The sequence below is a fragment of the Vespa velutina genome, chromosome 6, assembly GCF_912470025.1.
Source record: "Vespa velutina chromosome 6, iVesVel2.1, whole genome shotgun sequence".
NCBI classification, from domain to species: domain Eukaryota; kingdom Metazoa; phylum Arthropoda; class Insecta; order Hymenoptera; family Vespidae; genus Vespa; species Vespa velutina.
In genome coordinates, this window is record NC_062193.1 from 8,463,309 (window position 1) to 8,489,387 (window position 26,079).

The 26,079-nt window shown below is 33.8% G+C and overlaps 1 protein-coding gene across 2 annotated transcripts in view; it reads right to left on the reverse strand.

Moving 5' to 3' along the window:
• LOC124950115 overlaps positions 1 to 26,079 on the reverse strand; it is a 34,630-nt gene that overhangs the window by 6,382 nt on the left and 2,169 nt on the right. For both annotated transcript variants that reach the window (XM_047496378.1, XM_047496379.1), the window contains exon 2: positions 31 to 118. In XM_047496378.1, the coding sequence (XP_047352334.1) occupies positions 31 to 118 (88 nt within the window). The remainder of the gene's footprint in view (positions 1 to 30; positions 119 to 26,079) is intronic.

Consider the following 26,079-nt stretch of genomic DNA (forward strand, 5'->3'; position numbering starts at 1 on the left):
CTTAATCTGTATTCCAGTTGGAATACTTACCCAATGCGGCGTGACCACTGCTTAACATCGCCATGACTATCAGTCCCGCAGTTGCAGCTGCGGCTGTGCCGATCCCGAACGAGCCCATCTGTAAAAGAAGAGAGAGAAATTACCTTGTAAGATCTTGATTAAAATCTGTCGCGGTACGAGTCCTCGCCACCATCATCACCACCACTACCATCACCAACAACAACAATAACAACAACCATCGTTATCATCACCATCATTGTCTCATGTTTCTAAGCGGATTCTCTTGGATATCAAAGCGAACTCGATCACCCTCGAGTGACGCAACGTTTGCGTTTCCACGCAGCATTCCTGATCGTATTGCGTGCAAGTATTCGAGAAGTATAAACTCGTAGAGATAATGTGCAAGGTTTTGTTAATGACTTCAGATAATTACTTTGCAAATAGCAGTTGAAGTAATTATTGCTCGCTCTCTCTCTCTCTCTCTCTCTCTCTCTCTCTCTCTCTCTCTCTCTCTCTCTCTCTCTCTCTCTCTTTCTCTCTTTCTCTCTCGTTGTCGTGTTCATTACATTAATTCATAGAAGATAGATAGACTAGTGAGATATATCTTTTTAGGAATATGTAGAAATAAGTGCAATTATTTTTCTGATATATCAACATTTATTTGGATAAATATTATCCCTTAGATATACGTACATTAGATATTTACAATTTATATTTCATTTTTTAGTATTTTATATCTAAATAAATATTACTATATTCCTTCAGTTCTTTTCTCTTTTCTTTTTTACCAACAATTTCGATATTGCAATACTTATAAATCGATAATAGATATAATAAATATTTAAAGGAGAAAATGTTGAGTACTGTGAATATTGAAAATGTAGTAGAAAAAATTCTGACATTATTTATATCGGTAAACACGGTCATTTGAATTTATATTACGTCTACAGGATTGAGATGTCAAATTTTTGTTGAGAAAAAAATAAAAAAATAGAACGAAGAAATTGGATGATTCGATAAAGAGAAATAAGTAGATACGATCCTATATTAATCATGGAGGCCGGTTCATCCATCAAGTACTTGAACGAATGGCAAGAGTAGTAGTAGGTTCATGCTTCATCGGCGCTCGCTGAGAACGGGTTGGTTTATAAAAATCCTTTAAATACGATCCGATGATCGAAGAGAAAAGGAAGTCAATGGATGTTTCTCAAAGCCGTAAGAGCAATTTTCATGTATGTAAGTGTACCAGTTGGAAACATGTGGTGCCGTCGACTTCCCTTCTTTTGCGTTTTGTTCGCGTTTTACGAACTCCTCCTCGCTTCCTGGATTACTTCTTCTTACTAGTTTTTATTTGTCCTTGAGAAAGTACCATCCGCTTATCCAGTTGCTTTGCTCGCTATTCATTCTTCCAGTTGGCTAACCGGCCGAGTATCTGGATAGAGAACTTTTTTCTTCTATTTTCTATCCTTCTCTATCTATCTATTTATCTATCTATCTATCTATCTATCTATCTGTCTATCTATTTCTCTTTTCTTGTTCCTTCTCTTAAGCGACAGATTAAGCGATCATCCTCGCGAGAGTTCGCACGTATCGAAGTGGAAGTTAAAGATTAAGATAAGCTCTTTAAATCGTACGTCGTTATTTCTCTCTCTCTCTCTCTCTCTCTCTCTCTTCGCCCCTCTTTCTCCTCTACCCCTTTCTCTCTTTCTTACATGTATATTCTTCCTACGTACCAAAGTATTTTACGATTACAAAATGGCGAGTTTCACTCGGTAATTTTAACCAAGGATAAGCTGTAAAGTTCGCCAGAGTCGTCCTTCGGCTCATTTACGATTCGCTTCCTGGATTTCTTCGTTCGTTCCTCCTAAGGCTATCCTATGAACTCGTAGTATCCTTATGGTCGTTTTCTTGTACTTTTCTACTACATCTATATAAGTATTATGTCTTCGTTAATTCCAATGGAACGTTAACGTTAATTCAACATTAAGCAATTGACGTATTTCGATTGGTTAATAAAGGTTTTGCCTGAATGACCGAGGAAATTGGAAGGATTCAGCACAATTGTTGAAGCTTCGTCAGATTGTATTCGAGGTCATAGTAAGACGACGATGCGAGAGAGAGAGAGAGAGAGAAAAAGAGATAGCGAGCTTTGTCGTGGCTGGTTCCGAGGTCAAAGGTTCATACCTTCCCCTTCTTCTTCTTCTTCTTCTCCTTTTCCTTGCCATGACCTCCACCACCGTGGCAAAGTCGGCGCTAACAATGAGGAATGTGCTTAGGTTCACGAGCGGGCGGGTTGATGCACTGTTACGAAGATTAATGCTCTTACTTCTCTCTCTCTCTCTCTCTCTCTCTCTCTCTCTCTCTCTCTCTCTCTCTCTGTTTTTTTCTCTTAAAAGAAAAAAGCACAGATTTCACTCGTGGTCTCGCATAAGATCATAGTGGTATTTTCAAAGAATATTATTAACATCGTGAAAAGAGAGAGAAAGAAACAGAGAGACAGAGAGACAGAGAGAGAGAGAGAGAGAGAGAGAGAGAGAGTTTCTTTTTACCTTTTAAGAATGCCGCAAAATCTAAATTAAGCATATAATTATGGTCACTTCTTTGGACTAACGGTGCCACTTGTTGATAGTAACTTCAAGCATGTTTAGGATTCTTATGGGAAACTTCGAATGCGGTTTTTATGGGCTTCTAATGACTTCGATAATTTTGTCTAGTGAGTGAAAAAGAAGAAGATAGAGAACGAGCCAAGTACAAGATAGCAAGAGTGCAAACTTTAATGTCGCACTATCTACGGTAGTCGTAGCCTGACCTTTACGTCACAACCGGTCTACGGTGGTCGGAGGAAACCTGGTCGACGAGTTCACTCGAGATGTTCTACCTCTTGGAAAGTCTCTCTCTCTCTCTCTCTCTCTCTCTCTCTCGAAACTCTGCCGAGTAAGATCATCTTCTTCGTTACGCTACGCTTCTTCGTGATTCCGTCGTTTCGTAACTACAGAGATCAAAAAGATATGTATGTACCTAATGAAATTGATCGACGATCGAGAGAGGATTTTTTGATCAGGAAGAAATTCGTTAATCTCTTGAAAGAAAATGGATTTGCTTCTTTTTTTTTTTTTCTTTCATAGGTATCGTCGTGAAAATGACAAATAGGTACGATTGTATCGATCACGATCGAGCTTTTCTTGAATAAGCTTTATCATCTTACAATCTTTTTATTCGGAATCTAAATCGTTACATTAATTATCTTCGTCGTAAATAACATAATTGAATAATATCAAGTTATTCACTGAGAGCTGCCGTTCATCGATAGATAGATAGATAGATAGATATTATCTTTCATCGGTGATTATATGGAAGATCACGACCATGACGGCAGATCGTGAAATCTCCGAAGCGTTTATACGTTTACGATGAAACCATGTAACGCCGTAAAACGATACTTTACTGAGAGCATCGAGCATGATTGTAACGTAATTCAAGGTCTAACTACCCTTACGGGGCGTGTTTAATGAACTGCGACATTCGTTCACAAAGATTACCGACGATCTCCTTGATGCTTCAAAATTAGCATTCTCTGACATGAGAGCAATGGCCTGTTGACCGATGAAAAAAAAAAATGTATATATATATATATAAAAATGGCATTGATCGTTTCCTTCCGGAATCGCACCTTTTCAAGGCCATCTTCCCATGTCTTCGGTCCCATCCTACGGCTATTGCCAACGATCGAGATAAATTCCAGTCTGTGTATGATCGCGATCATGATCGTGCTCTTGCGGTAAGTAGCAAGTATGCTGGATGCTTCTTAGCTTGGACCGACTACTGGAACATGCAGATTTATGCTCTCTCGTACGTCACCGGCAAGGGGATTAATGGCTTCCCTTTCAAATCGTTTGCTCCTAAGATGGTACCGTGCTTTATATTCTTACCAACTTGGTAAACCAAAAGGAGTTTGCTAGTAGATAGATATTATTCTTCGTAACTCGTATCCCATCAGAATTCTTCCCTCTTAGGACGAAGGATCATCGGGAGCCCATCGAAAAGGGAATATGCGCTCCTGACTTTAAGCCTCGACGATCGTCTTCCGGAACTAATTCAAGATTTATGGAAAACTACCTTTTGTTTGGGAAAATCATTATGCTTATATGCAATGCTCGGTACATTACGTTAATTAGCTCTGTTGTTAAACAAGAGGGAGGAAGGGAATGAGGTAAAGTAATGAAAATTATACTCTTCATGATATTTTTTTTTTTTTTTAATTAATTGGCTCTAAGCCAAGTTCGCACGATTTTCCATATGTTAGTAGATGGTAAATTGGTGTTGGAGTTTGGATAGTTACCTTAACTCCCATTGCTAGGAAACGTTCGATTCAGGACAATGTAGGGGTTTATCGTAATGGATCGGGCTGCTTGTAGGTGGAATTTGCGTGGGGTAGAAAGGAGCATTGAAAAAGAGAAAGAAGAAGAAGAAGAAGAAGAAGAAGAAGAAGAGGAATAAATACTGTTTCTTCCTTTTTCTTTCTTAGCTTTAATACATGCACACATAAACATAGTCAGGAACATCGACTCGAAGATAGGGAAGGGCTATGAAATAAGTTAACTTCTATGACCAACCAATAGAAGTCCGGCTTCTTGAGAAATCGCGTTGTCCAACAGTCGGTGTGTAACCAAAGATCGATAAGGAAATCGTTGAATCGTGGAGTCCCTAAGGGAAGAAGGAGAATCTTTCAAACTTCTTTATCTCTCTCTCTCTCTCATAGTTCATTCCTTTTTTATCCCATTTCAGTTACTCGAGCTTCTCGATCGTTTTTACTCGAGAGATTTTCTATGTCGCTTTATTTTATTTATTCCAAGAAAGTAAAAGAGAGAGGGAAAGAGAGAGTGAGAGAGAGAGAGAGAGAGAGAGAGAGAGAGAGAGTGTTTGTAGTTCTCTCTTTTCCATTGAAATATTAAAATGTTTTCGTACGTAGTTACTTACGTAGATACTCGGGTCAAGAGGAACCGCGATGAACTCGATGAACTCGATCCACGAGCAAAGCTCATGGCGTTAGACGGTAGCACTCTCGGCTAGCGCGGATTCATAAACAATGAGATCGAGGGAACGAGACAAGCGAGAAGAACGCTGGTTGGTCCCGACGACAAGAAGAAGAAGAAGAAAAAGAAAAAGAAGAATAAGGAAGAAGGGAAAGAAGCAAAGAGAAAGGCGAACGTGGCCAGGTGGTTCTCGTTTAAAGCGAGGGATTCATAAACAATGAAGGAACGTAAATCGGTCTGGAGCTTCCTGCTGGATAGGTGCTCTCTTCCATGTATATATATATATATATATATATATATATATATATATATATATATACACATAGGAGAGTATAGGTAAGGTATATCCAACTCTTGGATCTCTTTTTCCTAGGACGGCACCCGTTGGCCAACAACCGACTAGAGGTACTCTTCCAACTACCACCTCGTAGATCATTTTTCCGGCTGGTTTCGTCGATCCTATAAATCACTAGATCATCGTTGGAATTTACAAGAGGAAGTTGGCCGTGTAAATATACCGTGAGAACATAGAGTCCAATAGATGGATATCCTGCTATCTCTCTCTCTCTCTCTCTCTTTCTTTTCAATGATAACGATCTACCGAGCATCGATCGATCCAATGCCAAACGATCCCGATAAATCGCTAGTAATAATTAGCAGTTTGGTTCGTGAGTATTCGACGACGAGGTATTAGAAGAGCTCACTGGGAAGTAGTTGTAAGAACGGGGGAGGTAAAGTAAGAAATATGATTATGTTCGCAGGCTCTCTCTCTCTCTCTCTCTCTCAATCTTACGTAGTACAACGACCTTTCCAAGCCCTTGACTTCCCTTCTCGCAATATACCCACGCCGGCACAACAAGAATTATAATCCACTGGTGTGGTGTATCCTTCGAGTTCGTTTTCTTCCCCGACACAACGTCTCGTCTTCCTCTGTGTTATTAGCTTGGATTAAAGGGCGAACTGGCAAGACGTGCTGCCAACTAACCAACGAATGAACCAACCGAAGACCTATTGCCTTTTGATAAACGTCTATTCGAAGAACTTCCTATTCGAGAAGAGGGCAACAATATCTTTTTTCTTCGCGCTAGCGTGCGAAGGATAATTCACCTTTTTTTTTTTTTACGATGATTAAGGCCTTCCCGATGATGACGACGATAACGATTCGTTAAGTTTCGCAAGAGAAAACAACTTTATTCGCCGTTCTATTTTTTCTTCTTCTTCTTCTATTTCTTTTTCTTTTTTTTCCTTCTTCTATTTCATCTTTTTCTACTTATTCCTTTTTTATATTCTTTTTCTTCTTGTCCTTCATCATCAATCTGATAATCGTCATCATCATCATCATCATCATCATCATCATCACTGGAGAGAATGCACGAGCCTCGAATCGTCGTAGTACTTCAATCCAGCAAGAGATCAAGCACCGGATAATGCAAGGAAGTTGCCAGGTAGTTCGACAAAGTGGCAGTTTTGTTCGGTACTCGTGAGAGAAGGAAGAACAAACGGAAAGGAAAGAAAGACTCGCGTGCGAAGGAAAACTATAAAGTCTGACAATGAGATAAGATATCCAGAAAGAAATAGAGAAAGAGAGAGGGGGAGAGAGAGAGAGAGAGAGAGAGAGAGAGAGAAAAAATCTCTTGAATTACATCGGTCACGAATAGAATTATTGAAATCGGAAATTCTCTTCAATTATATTTTCCGCTTTATTTCACGAAAATTATTATCGAAGTGACGATCTTCCTTCGTGCTTTAATTATCTCATCGCTTATTCATATAACGGGCTATTTAGCCTACGTATATGCATATATGTAGATATGACGTAGGAAAAACGCTTCGGTGTTATTTTGAATGAGAGATAATAAAAGAAATAAAATAAAAGTCAAGGATGATGAAGAGAGAGAGAGAGGGAGAAAGAAATACCGGAAGGGAAGGAAAAAAGAAGATTTGTGTTGTAAACGAGTTGATATATATATATATAGATATATGTATGTATGCGTACATGCATATATATATATATATATATAATCTCACTTTAAATAGATAAGTATATATATGAATAATATGCGCATATATAAATATTCATAGTTATCGATAATTCAAAAGAAAAAGAAAACGTTTATGTTAGAATTGCATCATTTATTTAAAAGATAAAATAGGAGGAAAAAGGATAACTGAAGTAAAGAAATATGAAGGGATAAGAAAAAAAATGTTAAAGATTGAGATAGAACGAGGTAGGGAAGTTAAAAAAGAAAACGAAATGAATGAAAAAGAAAATGAGACAAGATCGAAAAAAGAAGAGAGAGAGAGAGAGAGAGAGAGAGAGAGAGAGAGGGAAAGAGAGAAAAAGTGAACAGAGAAGAAAAAAAGGAAAAGAAAGAGTAAAGTGAACGAAGAAGAATAGTTGCACCTTGCTCAACGAGCCAGTGGTTATTCGTTGGGGTAAAGCAAAGTGGCTCGCGGCCACTCCCGTCTTTTGATTCGCGTGAGATAGTCGCCGTATAGTCCTTCTCCTCTTTCTCTTCTTACTTCGAGCGAAGAAGAGGCATCCGTGGAACGATAAGCGAACGATAATGGATGAAGGCGAAGAAGAAATGTACGTTGGAGGATATACCGGAAATTGGATGCATAGACGCATTGGACGCGTGGCTCCGGGCGTATGTATCTACTATCTGTATAAACATGATTCTATATGTGTGCATTTATATATGTATGTATGTATGTATGTATGTATGTACGTATGTATGTACGTATGTATGTACGTACGAATGCTAATGCAAAGGAATTTACCGAAGCGAAATGTACGCTTCTTCGGCGAACGATAACCGTTCAAGTTGCTGAAGCGTTACGAATTCCGTGTAACAGGAGCGTCGTGAATCGTCAAATCGATTCCTTTCTAGCAGGTGACAAGAAAGTCCCTGAGAAATCTATAGGAACGAAGATCAATTCTTTTCTTTATTCTTTTTCTCTTTTTCTTCTTCTTCTTCTTCTTTTCTTTTTCTTCTTTTTTTTTTTTTCACTTGGAAAAAAAAAATATATAAAATAAAAAGAACGACCGATAAAAACATTGGGAGAGAACATTAAAGGAAGAAGTTTAGCGATCGGAACGAAGATGATATTTTTCAACGTGGATTAGGTGAAATGATCCAAAAGAAAAATCTAAGTTCGTTCGAATTAAAAATGATTAGATATGTTAAATAGATCGAGGAAGAAATAAATGATGCACGTTCATTCGTTGGAACGGATACTCGTTATTATTCTGACGTTTTTGATTAATCCTTGAAATTTCAAATTTAGATTAATCCTCAAAGATCATCTTATTTTAGGAATATGAGAAACATGAAGTTTTATCTAATAATCGTGAAAATTAATTCTTCATCATTCTCATTTAATATTGAATAAATATTGAGAAATATTTTCAATCGAATTTCTTTTTCTTATTATTTTCTAAGATAAAAGATAATATATCACGTAGAAAATTTATCAATGGTAATCTTTAATAAAAAAGAATTAAGTCGATCGAGAGTAACAATCAAAAGGATATGATTTTTTATTAATCAAAATTTTTGTTTCAATATTGCTTTAAAATCTTGACGATTGGTAATATTAATTTTTTTTTTTTTTCAAGGAACCTTTACATACACAGAGTATTGATGAAATATATTAACGTCCATAATTAATTTTTAATTGTTCTTATTGATTTTTGTGATATTATATTTTAAGAATTAATATTAAGAATTAATATTACATTTTCATAATAGTTTTACTTATTTATTTATTTATTTATTTATTTTTTTTTTTAATTAAAAACTCTTAAGATCTAAAGCTCGATAAACGGCGAGTAGTATATCGAAAAATAGTATATAGTAATTCGTTCTAACAATCGACGAAGATTCAGTTATTTTATGTTATAATGATGTGAAATATTTAGTTCGAAAATCATGGAAGAAAAAAAGTTCATAAAGAGAGAACATAAGAGTCCTGTCGTTTACAGTTAAATCAATGTACTATCTCTGGTTTAATCGCATCGTAGCGGTAAACGTGTTACTCGGGATACTTGAGATAAAAAAAAAAGAAAACGAGAGAGAAGATAAGAAAATTAATTCAATATATTTTTCTTGGTTTTTTTTTTTTTTTCTTTTTTTTTTTCCCCCTTCCTTATTTCGCACGAGATTCACTAATTAATATGTATTTATGCAGCCATCCATTGCATAGCTTTACTCTTGCACTTTGCATAGTTGCATTTTTCCTATCACCGTAATCAACGTAATTACTTTTCCTTTTATTAGTTGTCTTATTTATTTAAACTTGATTAGTTTTGGTATATTGATATTTATATAGATTTTCAAAATGAAATGAAAATTTGTAAACATTATGAATAAACAAAAATTATATTATAAATGTTTACATTGTACGAAGATTTAACACGGCAATCCGTTCTCTCATTAGTCTATTATAATATAATCAAACGATACGTTCGGTGTGTTGAATGTATCGTTTGAATTCTCTTAGAGAGGATATTACATTAAATAATTTTACTCGTATACTTTAATCATTTCGTTATTACATCTCTTACAAGAAGAACGTTTTTCTTCTCTCTCAGTATAGTATAATCGGATAAATATAGTATAGTAAAGTATAATATAATCGAATAAATGTAATAATAGAGATATAACATTAAAATGAAAATTTTTAATATTATACATAACAATTGGTATTTAGATTATAAGAAATGAAGAATGTTTTGTAAATAATACAACGTACTCATATTAATGTTTTCAAACAGTATGACTGTTTACGTTTGAGAAGATCAAAGATGTAACTCGGTAGTCGTTATTAATTTATCGTAATTTACACACTCTTACGGATTCTCGCAGCGAGAATATTACATTATATGAGTAGTAACGAGTAAAATAAGTTAAACACGACACTTCATCATTTCGTTATTATGTCTTTTACGACAAGCTATTGCTATTCTCTCTTCGTAAATATAATTTTGTCGGATAAATATAATAGACATTGAATAAGATTTTCTTCGAAGTATTTAGGTTTTAAGAAGTGAAAGAAATTTTATAAATAATTCTAGGTACTTGAACTAACGTCTTCGCAGCGTGAGTGTTTACATTCGAAGAGATCAAAGGAATGACGCAGTATACGTTGTTAATTTACCATAGTGAACGTACCATTAGGATTCTCTCAGTTAGGATATTGCGTTATATAGGAGCAATAATACGTAAATTAAGTTAATACGATACTTAATCATTTAGTTATTAGATTCTTTTTTAGAACAAATTATATGTGTATATATATATATATATATATATACACATATAGTATCGAATAAATGTAATAGAAATAAAATAGGAATTTCTTCGTAATATTTATATTACTAATGTAAGAGGTAAAAGAAATTTTGTAAATAATTCGAGATATTTGAACTAACGTCTTTCACAGCGCGTGAGTGTTTACATTCAAAGAGATCAAAGGTGTAACTCGGCAGTCGTTGTTAATTCACCATAGAGAACGCACTTCTCGCAGCATGGATGTTACGTTATAGCCGTAACAGCACGTAAAATTATCTTACACGACATTCTGCCTTCTCGCTATTGCCCTCTTCTACCACGAGTGGATGCCTCTTCCTTCGTGTTTGCAATTTTTCCAAGACTCGTTCTAAGCGGATCTCAGTTCTCTTTCCTCTTTCTCCTCCTCCTCCTCCTCCTCCTCCTTTTTCTTCTTCTTCTTCTTCTTCTTCTTCGAAGAGGAGGAGTAGTCCTCTTTTTCTCCCCTCGCTTCTTGTCGGTCGATGCAAATGGAGTGGCCAGGAATAGAGAGGAGGAAAAGGAGGAGGAAGAGAAAGAGAAGAGGAGGAGACAGAGTGAGAGGGAGAGAGAGAGAAAGAGAAAGAGTTAACGGCAGGAGGCGGAGGAAAAGGAAAGATGAAGATGAAGAAGAAGAAGAAGAAGAAGAAGAAGAAGAAGAAGAAAAACATCGAAGAGGAACTGGATGTACCGCTCAAGGACACGATCTACCTCAACGGCCAGTCTCGTGACGAGGATGTATACCGAGAGAGAAGAAGAAGGATAGAAGTGGCCGGACGAGGAGCGAAAAAGAAGAAGAAATAATCGAAAAAGAAGTCAAAGAAGAAGCCATAGCAGCAAGGAAAAGAAGACGAAGACGAAGAAGAAGGGATTGGATCCTGGCGTGAGTTCGTGTTTACATTAAACCAACGCTCGCGATCCTTTTTTACATTGATCCCGACGACATCATGAAACTTTTGAATTCAACGTTCTTCGTGCCGAGGAAACGTCGTGGGATATCGAAAGAAGGAATGAGCTAAAGAAGAAAAAGACGACGATGAAGAAGATTCCTTTGTCTCTTTGCTACGTGCTCGATAAATTAAGGACTTGGAAAGACGTAATCCGCATGGAAAACTTAAGTATATGCTAATTTCACCATTAATACTCTTAGTCTTTCTATTCGTTAATTCGATCCTTTATCATGAGACTATTATTAACAATGATGAATCGTTTAAATTTTTGCCAATTTTTCTTTTTTATAACCTTCATGGAACTTCATATCACTTTTTTATCATGTATGATACGATCTGTCGTATGTTAATATTATTAAATGATTGCAAGAAAAAAGATATGGCGTTCAAGATTGCGTCTTGTAATTATGCGAAAGGAAGATTCGAGTCACGTTTTATAAAAATTCAACGTGTGTCCCTTCATCTCAGAAATTGGAAAACATTCTGGTAATATCGTTTTATCGTTGCTCCTCGTTCCTCATATTTCTTTTCTTTTTTTCGTCGTTTCGCAATTGTTGTCGTCGTCGTCGTCGTCGTCGTCGTCGTTGCATTACTTCGTTCGTTCATTTTACGAAATTATGGGTAACGCGCGGAATGTTTTCGTTTCTAGGAATGCGACGTTAACGCTGAAGTGCCGCGATGATGATTATCGGTAATTGCTTTTCAACTTTTGCGTTTATGCGCCTCTAGGCAACTATCAAACAGACTTATGTTAGCAACAGCGGCAACAGCCGGTACCAAGTCTTTCCTTCCTATTCAAATTCCAACCCTCTTCGGATACTCACATACACGAGGATAATTATAGATTTAACGTCGCCATATCCCTGAAGCACGAGTATCCTCGTTTTTCCTTTTTTGTCTCTACGACATCCCGAACCGTTTAAGTTTCGTGTCCGCCATTTGCATTTATGTAAATGGATCTTTTCTTCGGTAAATGTAATACATTCCTCGATTTACTTTCATAAAATTTATCGCGATCACATCGATGTCGAAAGTGAGATATGATAAAAAAAAAAGTTTTATCATGAAATAAGTATTAGTTTTTAATTTAATATAGAGTATTAGTTTTGTACGTAAATTATGTCGTATTTCGTTAATATTAATATTAATATAATTTTTGTTCGAAACGTCATGACAATATCCTTGAATGGGAATTAACAAGTTGCCTATTAAATAAAGAGATAATAGGAATTGTCAAATCGTTATTTCTATTTAAGTTTTATTTTAAAATACGACATGAATTCGTATGTTTTAATTATTAATTTTAAATTAGATAGATACCGAGATTTATTCAAAATTGATTTTAACAGTCAATCGTTTTAGAACTTTTAACATTTGAAGCCAAGAAAATAATACGATCGCTTTCGAGATTATCGTAAGGAACGATTGCATAAGAGAATATATGTATTTATCGTGTAAACTCTCGTGTTTTGTTTTCACGGTCGCGTAAAAAAGAGGGTCAATGTCGAGAAAGGTAAAGAAACTTTCACCGCTTTCTTCGCTTTGAGGTAATCCATCTTGGATTTATATAATGCCGAAACCACAGATCGATGATCGACTAAGACGATCGCTGTTGAGATTTCAATGAAAATGATTCCAATCGGTTTTGTAGTGGTTAGCAATTTAAGACGAGAATAAATCAAAACATACGTACACACAAATGCACATGTATATATATATATATATATATACATATACACACACACACACGTACACGAACATACAAGAAATGCTCGTAATAAAATTAAGTTTATGATAATTCATTACGATGATCGTAAGAAAAAGATAATAAAATTCTTATATTCATAGTGAAAAGGTGCGAAGAAATGAGTGAGTTTATTTTCATTCAAAAGATTCTTTTTTATCAGACGTAAAATTATTCATGTAAATTTAAAAATCAAATTATATAATCTAAACTAAAAGGGAACTAATTAACTTTCCAGCGTGATCTTAACGACCATTAAGTCTTAAGGAATAATTAATTAAAATCGATCGTTATTGTAAAACGCCAACTAATTACTCCATTCGCATAAATTTCTCGATTTAACGTTTGCCCTTGTCGATCCTAAATGATCATTCATTCTTTTAGTCAGTTGGAAAAGAAATTGAAAGGGACTAATGGTTCATAATCTTTGATATCAGCCGCGGAATTACACGCCGTAGAGAATGAGAAATGTAGACAGAAGAAAGAAAGAAAGAAAGAAAGAGAGAGAGAGAGAGAGAGAGAGAGAGAAAAGATATTGCAATAAGAGACCCGTAGGACCGGATTTAGCCAATGAAAAAGTTTTAAATAAACATTCCGCAGAGCAAAATCGCATGGTTCTTTCTCTTCGTAAGCTTCCCGAACGATTCTCTTCTCATTTATTTTCTTTCGAGTGATCACAGAAGGGAGTGTACACTGGCACGCCTGCACGCCTGCATAGCCGTTAATCAATCTCCAGGCGCTCGTTTCGTGATCTTTCGCTTTTTTTTTTTATTCGTAGTCGCTTTCGAGGACGACTAATGATACGCTGTCGTTGTTGATTGACCGATGATGATTGGTCATTGTATCTCATTCTCTCTCTCTCTCTCTCTCTCTTTATCTATCTATCCATCCATCCATCTATCTTCATATATTTCTATTTTTTCCAAAATTTACAATATATTTACAATTCATTCGAAATATTCAAAGTTAAAATATTATACTTTTTTCTTTTTCTTTTTTTTTTTTTTTTTTTATTAAAAAATTAATTACCACCGAAATAATAATTATCTCTTTGAGAAAATTATTTTATTGTTTAAATGTCTCGTCGAAAATGTAATGAAAATATTTTGAAATATTTTTTTCTTTTAATTTAACTCAAGACCGTTATTAATCAAACAATTGAATTCGAAAATGTTATTATTTAGGAAGACGGAAGAAGAAAGAGAAGGAGAAAAAAATGAAGATGAAGAAGAAGAAGAAGAGAAAAAAAAGAGGAAATGGTTTGGCTGCCATAAGCTATGGTTAAGACGGATAACTCTCTACTGGTGGTCAAATCGTCTTTTCGTTTTCTCTCTCTCTCTCTCTCTCTCTCTCTCTTAGAGTCGGAAGCCACAGAATATCGAATGGTTGGCTTTAGGAATTGTCCAGTGATAACCGTTTTCCGTAACCGCGAATACAGAAAAAGTGATTAAAATGGTAAAGTAAAAAGGAATATAGGAAGAAAATGAAAAAGTATAGAAAAAGAGAGACGTTCCAATCGACATACCATTTTTATCTTTTTTAGCCTCTACCTTCGTCTGTTTTTTTTTTTTTTTTTGTCGACGTCTATTTTCTACCGGGTATTCTCATACTCAAGAATTCGAAAAAGAAATGTTTATGAAAAAATCGGATGCCAATTGAACGATTCCCTTTTTTTTTTTTTACAAATAATTGTATAGATCGTACATTTGATCGAAGTGTTAAAATCTAATAATATCAATTATCTTTAGTAGGAGGAAAAAAAAAAACCTCTGAGATATATTATCAGTATTAAATCTTGATCGTAAATGATATCGACATAGATCGTTTCCTTTTCTTTTCTTTCTTTTTTTTTTTTTTTTTTTTTTTTACCTTGATCTTTTCATCAAACTCCTATAACTTGTAATATCTTATAGTTTTTTTTTTATAGTTTTTTTTAATCAAGTCTTATTACGTTCATTTTTTTCTCCCTTAACAAAATCAATAGTTAATTTATATCCGTGGATTAATCTTCGCTGAATATAAGTCATACGTATTATAATACAATATAAGTTATATCTATTATAAGATTTACATTATATTTGTAAAATTTTCTTTTCAAATGTTAAAAAAATAATTGAGCCTTAGAGGATTAAATCAATTTTATATCATCGTGATTATTATCTCTCATCAGTGATAAAGCATTAAGATGAAGTAACAGGTGTAACAAAAAAAAAAAAAAAAAAAAAAAAAAAAAAAAAAAAAAAGAAAAAAAAAAATAAATAAATCGAACTATACGTCGATGGTTAATTCTCATACTAAAATATTGGCAAGATGAATAATAATATGATAATTTGATCAATCAATTTGATAAATGACTATAGCACGAACATTAGTATGAATTTATTGATAGTTTTGAAAGATAATTATAAGATTGTCTTTTAATCGAATTAACGCGGATGCTGTGTGGATTCTTCGTAGATATCATGTGTTAGGTGATAAGGAAAGAAAAAAAAAAAAAGAAAAAATAAATAAATAAAAAGAAATTCTAACGTTCGAAATACATCAGCCAGTGTACCGTTCTAACGAGTCACGTTAGTCCGAAGGCATCTCGTACTACGAGAAAAAGCAATAACGTGAACGGCGAATGTATCGCGCGCTCTCAACCGCGATAGAAATCTTCTTTCACGTGAAGGAGATCACGTTGAAAGAAAGGAGAAGTGGGGAGAAGAGAAGCTCGCAAGAGCGCGTGCACCTTTGATCTCTCGTAGGAAGATGGAAGCAGGAAGTTACTCTTGGCATTGAGCTTTTTATCGAGTCACCGAACGGTATCGTTCTCTTCGTAATCGGTTACTCTCGATTTAACATTTTCTCTTGTATTACGATCATCGATTACCAGGATTTTCATATTTGTTAAAATAATAACAATGATAATAATAATAATAATAATAATAATAATAATAATAATAATAATAATAGTAATAATAATAACGAGATAAAATATAGTGGGGTCAACAATTGAAAAGTGATTCTTTTTTCGTGTAACGATTGTTAAAAGATCGATAGATCAGAAGGATAATATATGATTTTCTTCGTTTGATCATTCGAAATATCGACTGTGTATCACTTCGTGTTGTAATAAATTCTCGTCTATCTTATTTGTTTTTTTTTTTTTTTTTTTTTTTACAGAATGATAGTGTAAATTGATATCGATTGAATAATGATGCTTTATCTAGTATTGATTTTTTTACTTAACGACAATGATTTAACTTACTGCGTTATAATTTAATTTTCTAATTAGTCTAAGCGATCAAGAAAATTTCATCGATAAAATTATCTTCCTATTGTGATTTATTTTATGATCCGATTAACATTTTATGAATGAAATGTTACATCAGAGATGATATATATCACAGTTCTATAAAGAAATAATATTACTATTACTCAAGTAATGATATTGTAATGTAAAAAAATTTAATGACGATGAGAATACTAAATCGATATCAATATAAAATATTATTGTCGAATTAAGATAAATCGTTAAGAAAGAAAGAAAAAAAGATTGAAGAACAATTCATCAAGGTTTCAAACATTTTTTCTTTCTTTTTTTTTTTTTTTTTTTTTTTTTTGAGTACGATTTGTATCATTTCCAAGATATTAGATTTAATTTAGATTATGGAGGTCACATTTTCAATGACCTTGAAATTAAAAACCGAAGAGGATTAACGTCGAAAAAAAAAAAAAGAAAATATATTGAAAATGTCGCTCGAGTAAATTTTAAAAAGATTTCTAAGGAGGTCAATTATATTCCTTCGTTCTATATATTATATATTCTTTTCTTTTTTCGTTTGAAGAAGAAACAGCCGGTTCGAACGAGACGACGTAACACGAGAGTAAGAAAGAACGAAGCCATGAATGAAGATCGTAAAGAATTGGGATTCGCGTGAGGGAAGGTATCACGATTGAAATTGTTATTTTTAAAATGGAATAAACCTAACACGCGAGAATATATTGGATGTGTAACAACGAAGTAATACAAGAGTTCTCGCCAATTTATAGTGAGGCCTTAGCAACGTCGATAATCGTGCTAAATTATACGGATGCAATTAGCGTGTCGCGATATTCCGAGTAATTTTGATCGGTATAGTGAGGAAGAGAGAGAAAGGGGAAAAAAAGAAAAGATAGGGGAGAGAAAATAGATGGAAAGAAAAAGAGAAAAAAAAAAAAAAGAAATGAAAAAAAAAAAAAGAGAGAGAAAGAGAAGGAATAGGTGAAATGAAAAGGAAACTCGTTTCGTTTTTAAAAAAGGAAACTTTAATCGTATTCCAAAAGGATAAAGAAATTGAATGATAGAAAGGCAAAAAAGAAATAGAAGAAATAAAAAAGAAAAAATTGAGTACAACAGTCGAATAAAATACTGGTTAGTAGAGAAAGAAAGAAAGAAAGAAAGAAAGAAAGAAAGAAAGAAAGAAAGAAAGAAGGAGAGAGAGAGAGAGAGAGAAGGAACAAAAAATCGGTCATCGTTGAATAGAAAGAATACGAGATATTGAGGACAACGCATTGTTTCGAACCTAATCTTATAACGGGATTAAACTTCGTCATTCGTCGTCAACTCGTTCCTGTCGTTGTTGTAACGATCGCACACAATTTATTAGCGACTCCCAGGGTTAACAATCCGTTCCATCGTTTCTCCTTGTATATTTTTTTTACACGAAATTATTTTTTTCTTCTTCTTTCTCCATTTCGTTCAACCTTTCGTGGCACATATTCTTCTTTCTCCTTCAATTTATTTTTCTTCTTCACAAAATTCCTTCCCTTTTTTTCTTTTTTCTTTGTCATTTTCAAATGGCATCCTTTCGTGACACCATTTTAATACTATTCTCTTTCTTTTCTATCTTTTCCATTATTACACGGCACTCTTCTTGACACGTTTTCATTTTTTTTTAGTAATCATTTTCTTTTTTTTTTTTTTCGTTTCGTTTCATTCTTCCCAAGATTATTCTTTTGTTTTGTTTTGTATTTTTCTTTTTTTTTTTTTTTTTTTCTTCATTTTTCAATAGCACCCCTCACAATACATCACGTTTATCGTGCATTCTGAAAGAAATTCATACCGCACGTGTGCGATACTTACACATGCATTCTTCCCATAGAATTTATCAGCCGCATAATTTCCAGGCTAGAATTCCTTTGCTCAAGTTAGGTTTTTATTTTAACGACTCGATTATGTGTAGATCGTCTTTGTAAATATCTCGCGGCGTGTGACACGTGTATCATGGGATGAATGAACTCATACAGAATGTAATAAATTCTTCGATAATAACCATAGAATGAATAAACGATAATGTGTTTTCTTCTTTCTCTCTCTCTCTCTCTCTCTCTCTCTCTCTCTCTTTTTACTTTCTTTTTTTTTTTTTTTTTTTATATGAAAATAGAAACCTGTCGAAAATTCGTACGAAATCGAGCGAAATATCGAACGAAAGAGAAATGATAAATTTAATAAGTCATTCGAATAGAAATTATTTGATCGAGTTGAGGGATACGCATGATATATATTATAATGATTTCAAGAGGAAGTTACCTATCTCGTCTCGCATCTGCAGTTATAACGGTGCATCTCCCCGTTGGCAGTTAAAATCACACCAACGAGAACGATGGTAACGATCCAGATATACTTACGTCATGATTACGGTGATTTTACATTGTGCGAAATTCACGGGAATGATTCGTCTAATCCGAGCCTTAAATCATAGATTACATGTCTGTTATTCGTCCCGGAAACGGCGCTAACTCGTACAACGAGCGAACGAGCGCGAGAGAGAAAGATATAACAAAAAGATCGTCAACCTTTTAAATCATGATCGATCATATTGAAGTATAATAAATCCATTAGTGTTGATGGAATTTTTTTTTTAATAAAATTACTTCTGAAGGGAGGTGGGGGGGGGGGGGAAATCAAATTTTACAATCGAATAATATAATGATAATGATAATGATAATAATAATAATGATAATTGGACACAATTATAATGTTAATACGAATTAAGTAATAACAAATAATTAAAAAACTAATAAAAGATAATACATTATATTGAAATTACATGATAATAATCAAAAATGATTGATATAAACTATATTGAGATATAACAGATAAAAACCATAATCATACAATAAAAAAAAAAAAAAAAAAAAAAAAAAAAAAAAAAGGTGCAATATTAGAAAATAAAAAAAAAGAAAAGAAAGCATACATCATAGAGACATATACGATCAAGATGCAAATATAATATCAAAGTACAGAAAAGAGATTAGTGCAAATATGCATCACATTAGCAAGAGAAATATAAAGGATATGGAAAGAAAAACAAACAGTAATAATTCTATCTGATTATCTTCACAACCGGTATTACATCTAAATCGTTCATACAGTATATTTTAAACGTGAACCACTCCTTTCGATTCACGTCAGCACGAATATACGCGAACGCGCATAAAAAAGATCTATCATTTCAAAGATATATAATATTATTCGTTTGATTCTCAAACAAGAACAATAGAAAATATTTGGAAACTTTTTAAAACTTCTTCCGGAAGAAAACAAATTGTGTTGAATAAAAACAAATGGAGAAAAAAAATTAATAAAAGTTAATGAAACATATTATAATAATTCTAATAATAATAATAATAATAAAACGGTGTATGATTCGTTTCATAGCCATTGAGAACGATAAAAGAAGAGGAAGAAGAGGAAGAAAAAGAGGAAGAAGAAAAAGAAGAAAAAGAAGAAGAAGAAGAAGAAGAAGAAGAAGAAGATGAAGAAGACGGAACGTAAAGAAACGTTATTTAAGTATATATCTACATATTATATGATAAAATAGGAAGTTAAGTTTCCGTTAAAAGAACGAGCGCCAGGAAGATGGCACACGCGAATGTCAGCGGTAAATAATCACGGATCTCAAGGGAGATTTCCCGTTGACAATCAGCGAACCGTCAACGCGTATGGACTATATTAAATCGACGATCTTTTTTTTTCTCTCCGTTCATTCTCCTTTCCTTTAAGATGTCCTTCTCTCTCTCTCTCTCTCTCTCTCTCTCTCTCTTTTTTATTTTTTTTTTTTATTTTTTTTTTTATCCAGAAAGAATGCGAACTGACGAAGATGGCACATTAATTTCACGATTTAATCTCATAAGAGATGACTCTAGCTTTACTATCATATCTTTATCAGACCTTAAGGAAACATTTACCACAACATGTACATATGTCTATTTATATATGTACATGTGTGTCTCAAGTGAAATGTTACAAATAATTCTCATAATGATCTCATTTGTCTAGATATATAAATAAGTAATATTAAATTAATTGATCGTTTAATCTAAAATAAAAAAGAAGAAAATAAAATTATTACAATATGATAGTTTTCAATTATCAATTAATATTATATTAATAAAACGCAATTATTAATATAACAATTGAAATATATAAACGATAATTTCGTTTAATATACTTTCGATGAAATAAGATATAAATTTTATTAAGAACCATTTATAACGTCTTAAGTAAAAGATATTATACACATAGACACACACACACACACACACACACGCAGAAATGTATATGTGTACACGTATATAATAAAAGATTCGTATCTTCTTCTCGATCGTATTTTATCTCTCGTTCGTGCGGAACCTCTCGAACGGAATTAATCTCGAATGGACCACCCGATGGATGCTGCATTTATCTTTTCGTTCTTTCGACGATCTAACGTACGATAAGAAGGACAAAGAGACATGCAAACATCCTACCTAGCAGAGGATATCCCATTTTAACGGATCATTAGAGACTAGATACTAAATTGGATTTCTTTTCCTTTTTTTCTTTTTTTCTTTTTTTCTATTTTCTTCCTTTTTTTTTCTTTTTTCTTTCTTTTACTTTTAACGACAGATTCGCGTTAAATTGCCAACCAAAGGAAATGATGCCACTCTGGATAAGGTGGATCGCGTGCTAGGAACGATCTCGTGGAATTCACAGGATCGATATCAAAGAGAAAGAGAGAGAGAGAGAGAGAGAGAGAGAGAATCCTATTGGTCGAGAGCGTTAAGCCGGTAAATGGCATACTAAATCTTCGTGTGTACTTCTAGTTTCTCGGGAATAATTGAAAAGGATTAAAGAGCGATAAGCTTTTCTCTTTCATCCGCATACGGTCAACAACGTTCGTTCCTACGTCGTATTTCGTGACTTCTTTTTTCTTTTTTCTTTTTTTTTTTCTTCTTTTTTTTATCCTCTTCTAAGGAAGTCATTTCGAACCGAACCCGTGAAGATCGAAATCGTTTTTACGCGAGATCGGCTTTGGAAGGAAACGTAATTATGACAAACGAGGATTATGACAGTTTTTATTCGTTGTCTTTTTATTATTATTATTATTATTTTTTTTTTTTTTTTTTTTCTTTTTCGTCTTTGAAAAATTATCTGTCATAATGCTTTATCGATTCTTATATTCATTATCGTATCTTATCGATTGAAGAGTAGAAAGGAGAATGACAGGAAGATGTTCATTAAATGAATTGCCCAAGGCCTTAAGTAAATCTTGAAGGTGGAGGTCCATCGTTAACGCTTGCTCAAGAGTAAGACCACCGACGGTATAAACTCGAGCGTTTTATGGATTCCACAGCATGGACGGCCATAAGTGTAACGGTCTTCGAACGCAATGGTGAGAGCCAAAGAGGTACGGTTACCGTTGCGCGGTCCACAAACTCCGACTAGCCGATATCCTCTTTTAGTGAATTGAGTACATCGCAATATCTCTTTCTTTCTCACTGCTCTTTTATTTCCTTTTATCTCTTGCCACTAACTTCGTCCTTTTTTTTGTTTTCTTTTTTTGTTTTTTTTTTTTTTTTTTTTTTTTTTTTTTTTTTTGTATCCTACTTATGTCATCTCGCTAATTTTATGATTATCGTCAGGAGGCAATAAATCATTTTCAATTCAAGCCAAATAACACCCCGTAGATATATATTATGTCGTACTTGTAAATAATAATTGAATGGAATTATCGAATGGTCATATGGAACGACGGTGAAAATGATTGCAAACTGTGTCGGTTCAACATCTGTAGCACGATGGGATCGCTTTTACCGTTATCCTTCTTCGTAAATACGTATAATGAAGAGTTGCACGCGAACATAGTACGTGCAGAGGTCAGTTGGACGAAAGCACCTAATGTCACCGTATCTTTTGAACTTTCCGCGTATCGATTTTAGCGAGATCGAGAGGGGAGTACCGTTATTGGTATTACATGATACTTTTCCAATTCTTTTGGAATTTGCAAATAATTTGATTGTACCGTTCTACGATATAAGGAAGAGAATATCAAAGCAATATTTATTACATTAGAGGAAGTATGTTATATCAATATAAATTATTTCAAGTTGCATTTATTAGTTATATGAATTTTTTCTCTTTCTTTTTAAACGTTTCAATATACGAAAATATCGTTCGATAATATGAAGTAGAGAAAAAAGAAAAATAATATTTATTATATTAGAAAGAGTATGCTATCTAAATGTAAATTAAGATATACATATAAGTTTAAGATTATTTTACATTTATCTTGTAGATAAGTTGTACTTGTAGATCGACTTTTTTTCAGTACGTACATGTGTATATATATATATATATATATAGTCTTGAACATATCGTTGAACAAACATTGGTATGTAATTTAAGCCATGATTTAAAAATTAAAATGATATCTCAATGATTTTCACTGAAATGATCGATAAAATTATCGAAGTATACATTGTGAAAGAAAGAGAAAACACGAGCGCGCGCGAGATAGAGAGAGAGAAAGAGAAAGAGAGAAAGAAAAGTCAACATCCTGTATTCTGATGAAATAGTAACACAAAGCCAAACGTGTGGATTCTCTATTCTATCTATTTTCTATCATTACTCTTATCCTTTACACAGAGCTACTACCTAAGACGAAGGATACTCGTACGTCAGACTGATCTGATATCCGCTTCCAACGAGCATCTGAGATTAGAGTACACTGAACACTAGGATGTACATACTCACATACATACATACATGCATACATGCCTTTAGATATATATATATATAAGAAATACATACCCTTTCCTGACTCTCTCTTTCTCTCTCTCTCTCTCTCTCTCTCTCTCTCTCTCTCTCTCTCTCTCTCTCTCTCTCTCTCTCTTTCTCCGTATCTTCATGTTCGATAGCAGATTACAATGTTCAGCCAGCAAGTTCCTTTGCTTGTAATTGCCCACTGAATTCCCAATTTTTTTTTTTTTTTTTAATCCCTAAAAAAAATTACTATCCCTAAGAAGACAATTAACTCGAACAATTAAATTACACGTGGAACACTATTCATTTCCTTCTTTTCTAAATCTTTTCCTAAAAATAAATTATCTTTAATCTATGATAATAATGAATACTAAAAGTAAATAAGATTATGTAGGTATTATCGTAACGTTAAATTTAATATATTTAATGAACCTTAATATGGAAGACACAGCTCGAAGTTGAATTTCTCGATAGGGATGATTTACTGGTATGATCGAAATACCAAGGAAGATACTTGTTATCGAGTTACACGCTCTCTACGGTTATTAGATATACGTGGTATTAGATAACCACATGTATTCCCATTTCAATGTTTTTAGTTATCATTGAGATTCGTGCACATATATATATGTATATATATATATATATATATATATATATATATATATATATTTTTTTTTTATATGAGCTTTTCGTTTATCTATTAAAAGACCGGCGATTAGAATTAGCGATGAATTTGTAGCCCGTTACTACTTCCGCGAACATTTGCATTGACAATTGGAAAAGGAAAATCGTATAATCATTCGATTTTATCGACTCGATATCGCGACGAGTCGAAAGTAGTAAGCAATTATAAGAACCGTTTGTCGGTCGATTTCGAATGAAGGGAAAAAGAAAAAAAGAAAATAAGAGAAAGGATGCGGGTGGCCAAGGTCTCCGATCTTTGAACAGGATAGAGAAGAGAAAGATACTCGTTCGAAAGAGGTCAAAGGTATTTTATCACGACAGCTGTCTTCTTCGTCCTCTTTCTCTCTCTCTCTCTCTCTCTCTCTATCTATCTATCTATCTATCTCTTTCTTTTTCTTTTTCTCTCTATAGTCTATCTTTGATCTCGTTTCTCAAACGTGTTTAGATTACAATTTACCAATCGAAGATACTTCTATCATTTATTTCCCTGATGATCTTTTCGAACGTAAAATATAGATGAAAATTTTGAGTATGTATCAATGCCGATATGACGTAAGCATGAATTATCCAAGCTATGAAATAACTCAACGCTCGTTTTCTTACTTATATCGAGGAAGTAGTTACAAAGCGTGCCAAGTGTTTGGTAATGAGCCGGTGTCGTCTCTCTTCCTTACGAGTTCGTTCGCCCTTACGCACCTTCTACGATATAGGTATATATATATATATGTATATATATATATATATATACGCTCGAGTGGTCACGCGTGTAGAGAGCCTTGACCTGCCACCGAGTGCTCTCTCTCTCTCTTTCTTTTTTTTTTTCTCTATCTATCCCTCTTGTTTTTTCTCTTACATCCAAACTGATACGGATAATAAACGTGCACGCGACGAATCCTTTCTCATTACTAGGATTACTATGGGAATGAAGATAAAGGCTAAAGAAATGAGTTTGGGTCTTATCTTTGACTCACTTTCGGCAGGTGTAAAGTTCCTAGGTCCGTACCTGCATTATTCTAGCGACCCACTGTTACGATGGGACCTGTGGGAACAGCTAGGATATTTAAGATATTTATCTCCTTTCTCTTCTTCTCTCTTTTTCTATATATAAATATATATATGTACACTTATACCTTGATCTCATTCTTGAACTTATCACGAATTCTTTTCTCTTTCAGGAAGAACGAAGAAGATCGTTCGTTTAGAAAAATCTTTTGAATAATCGAGATCAAAGATTTGTTCTGACGAAGATATAAATATATCGAGAATTTGTTGTAACTCGTTTGATCTAAAAAAAAAAAAAAAAAGAAAAAAAGAAAAAAAGAAAAATAAAAAAACGAAAATAAAAAGGAAAAGAAAAATGAAAGAAAAGGGAAGTAGTTCAGGCGAAAAAGGAAAAGGTTGTATATTAAAAATTCAAAATTAATATGCAAAAACAGATCGTTAGGATGTATAATTTATCAAAGACTAGAGACACAAATGGGTCTTGTTTTATAATGTATTATTCTTTTCTGTTGATCTTAAGAAGGATGTAGTTTGTACGGGAAGAAAAATTTTAGATACTTCAGATTAAAGATCAAAGATAGATAGAGATGTTGACGTTAATTTATCGAAGATCATGGACGAATAGCTCAAGTATCGAGTACGGAAACGTGTAACATCTCCTTCTCCTTCATGGAAGCGTAGCGAAGAGAGTCTTGGTCAGGGCCGTAGTCAGACCGAGGTCAACGTCCAGGCGGCGCCTGTAAGATCCACGGTCAGCAGCAGGAACGACGGATAGTGGGGCAGGTCGTGTTTTTAACGTCGAGAAAACGAAAAGCAAGAGAAGGAAGGTAGGAAAAGATACGGAAAGGCATCGGACTCGGTTCGCTTCGAATGCTTACTTCTCGCTAACATGCGAATCCATCTTCTTTTCATTGGCTTCTATAGAAAGGTATTTCGTACCTCGTTAGCCGTCCTAATTCCTTCGTTAGTTTTCTATGCCATTTGAAAGTTAGTTATAATGATAAACAAATCATCATTAGAATTAGAAATATCGAGAATAGAGAGATATTAATCTTTAAAGTATAGCCTCGTTTACTCTTATTCTTTATCATCTTGTTCGTTATTACCATCGACGATAACGATTTGTAATATTGATTAAGGAAACAAAAAAAATAAATCTAGTCGAAGAAAGACGACGACGATGATGACAATAATGATGATGATGATGATGATGATGACGATGACGATGATGATGACGACGACGATGATGATGATGATGATGATGATGATGATGATGATGATGATGATGATGATGACGAGG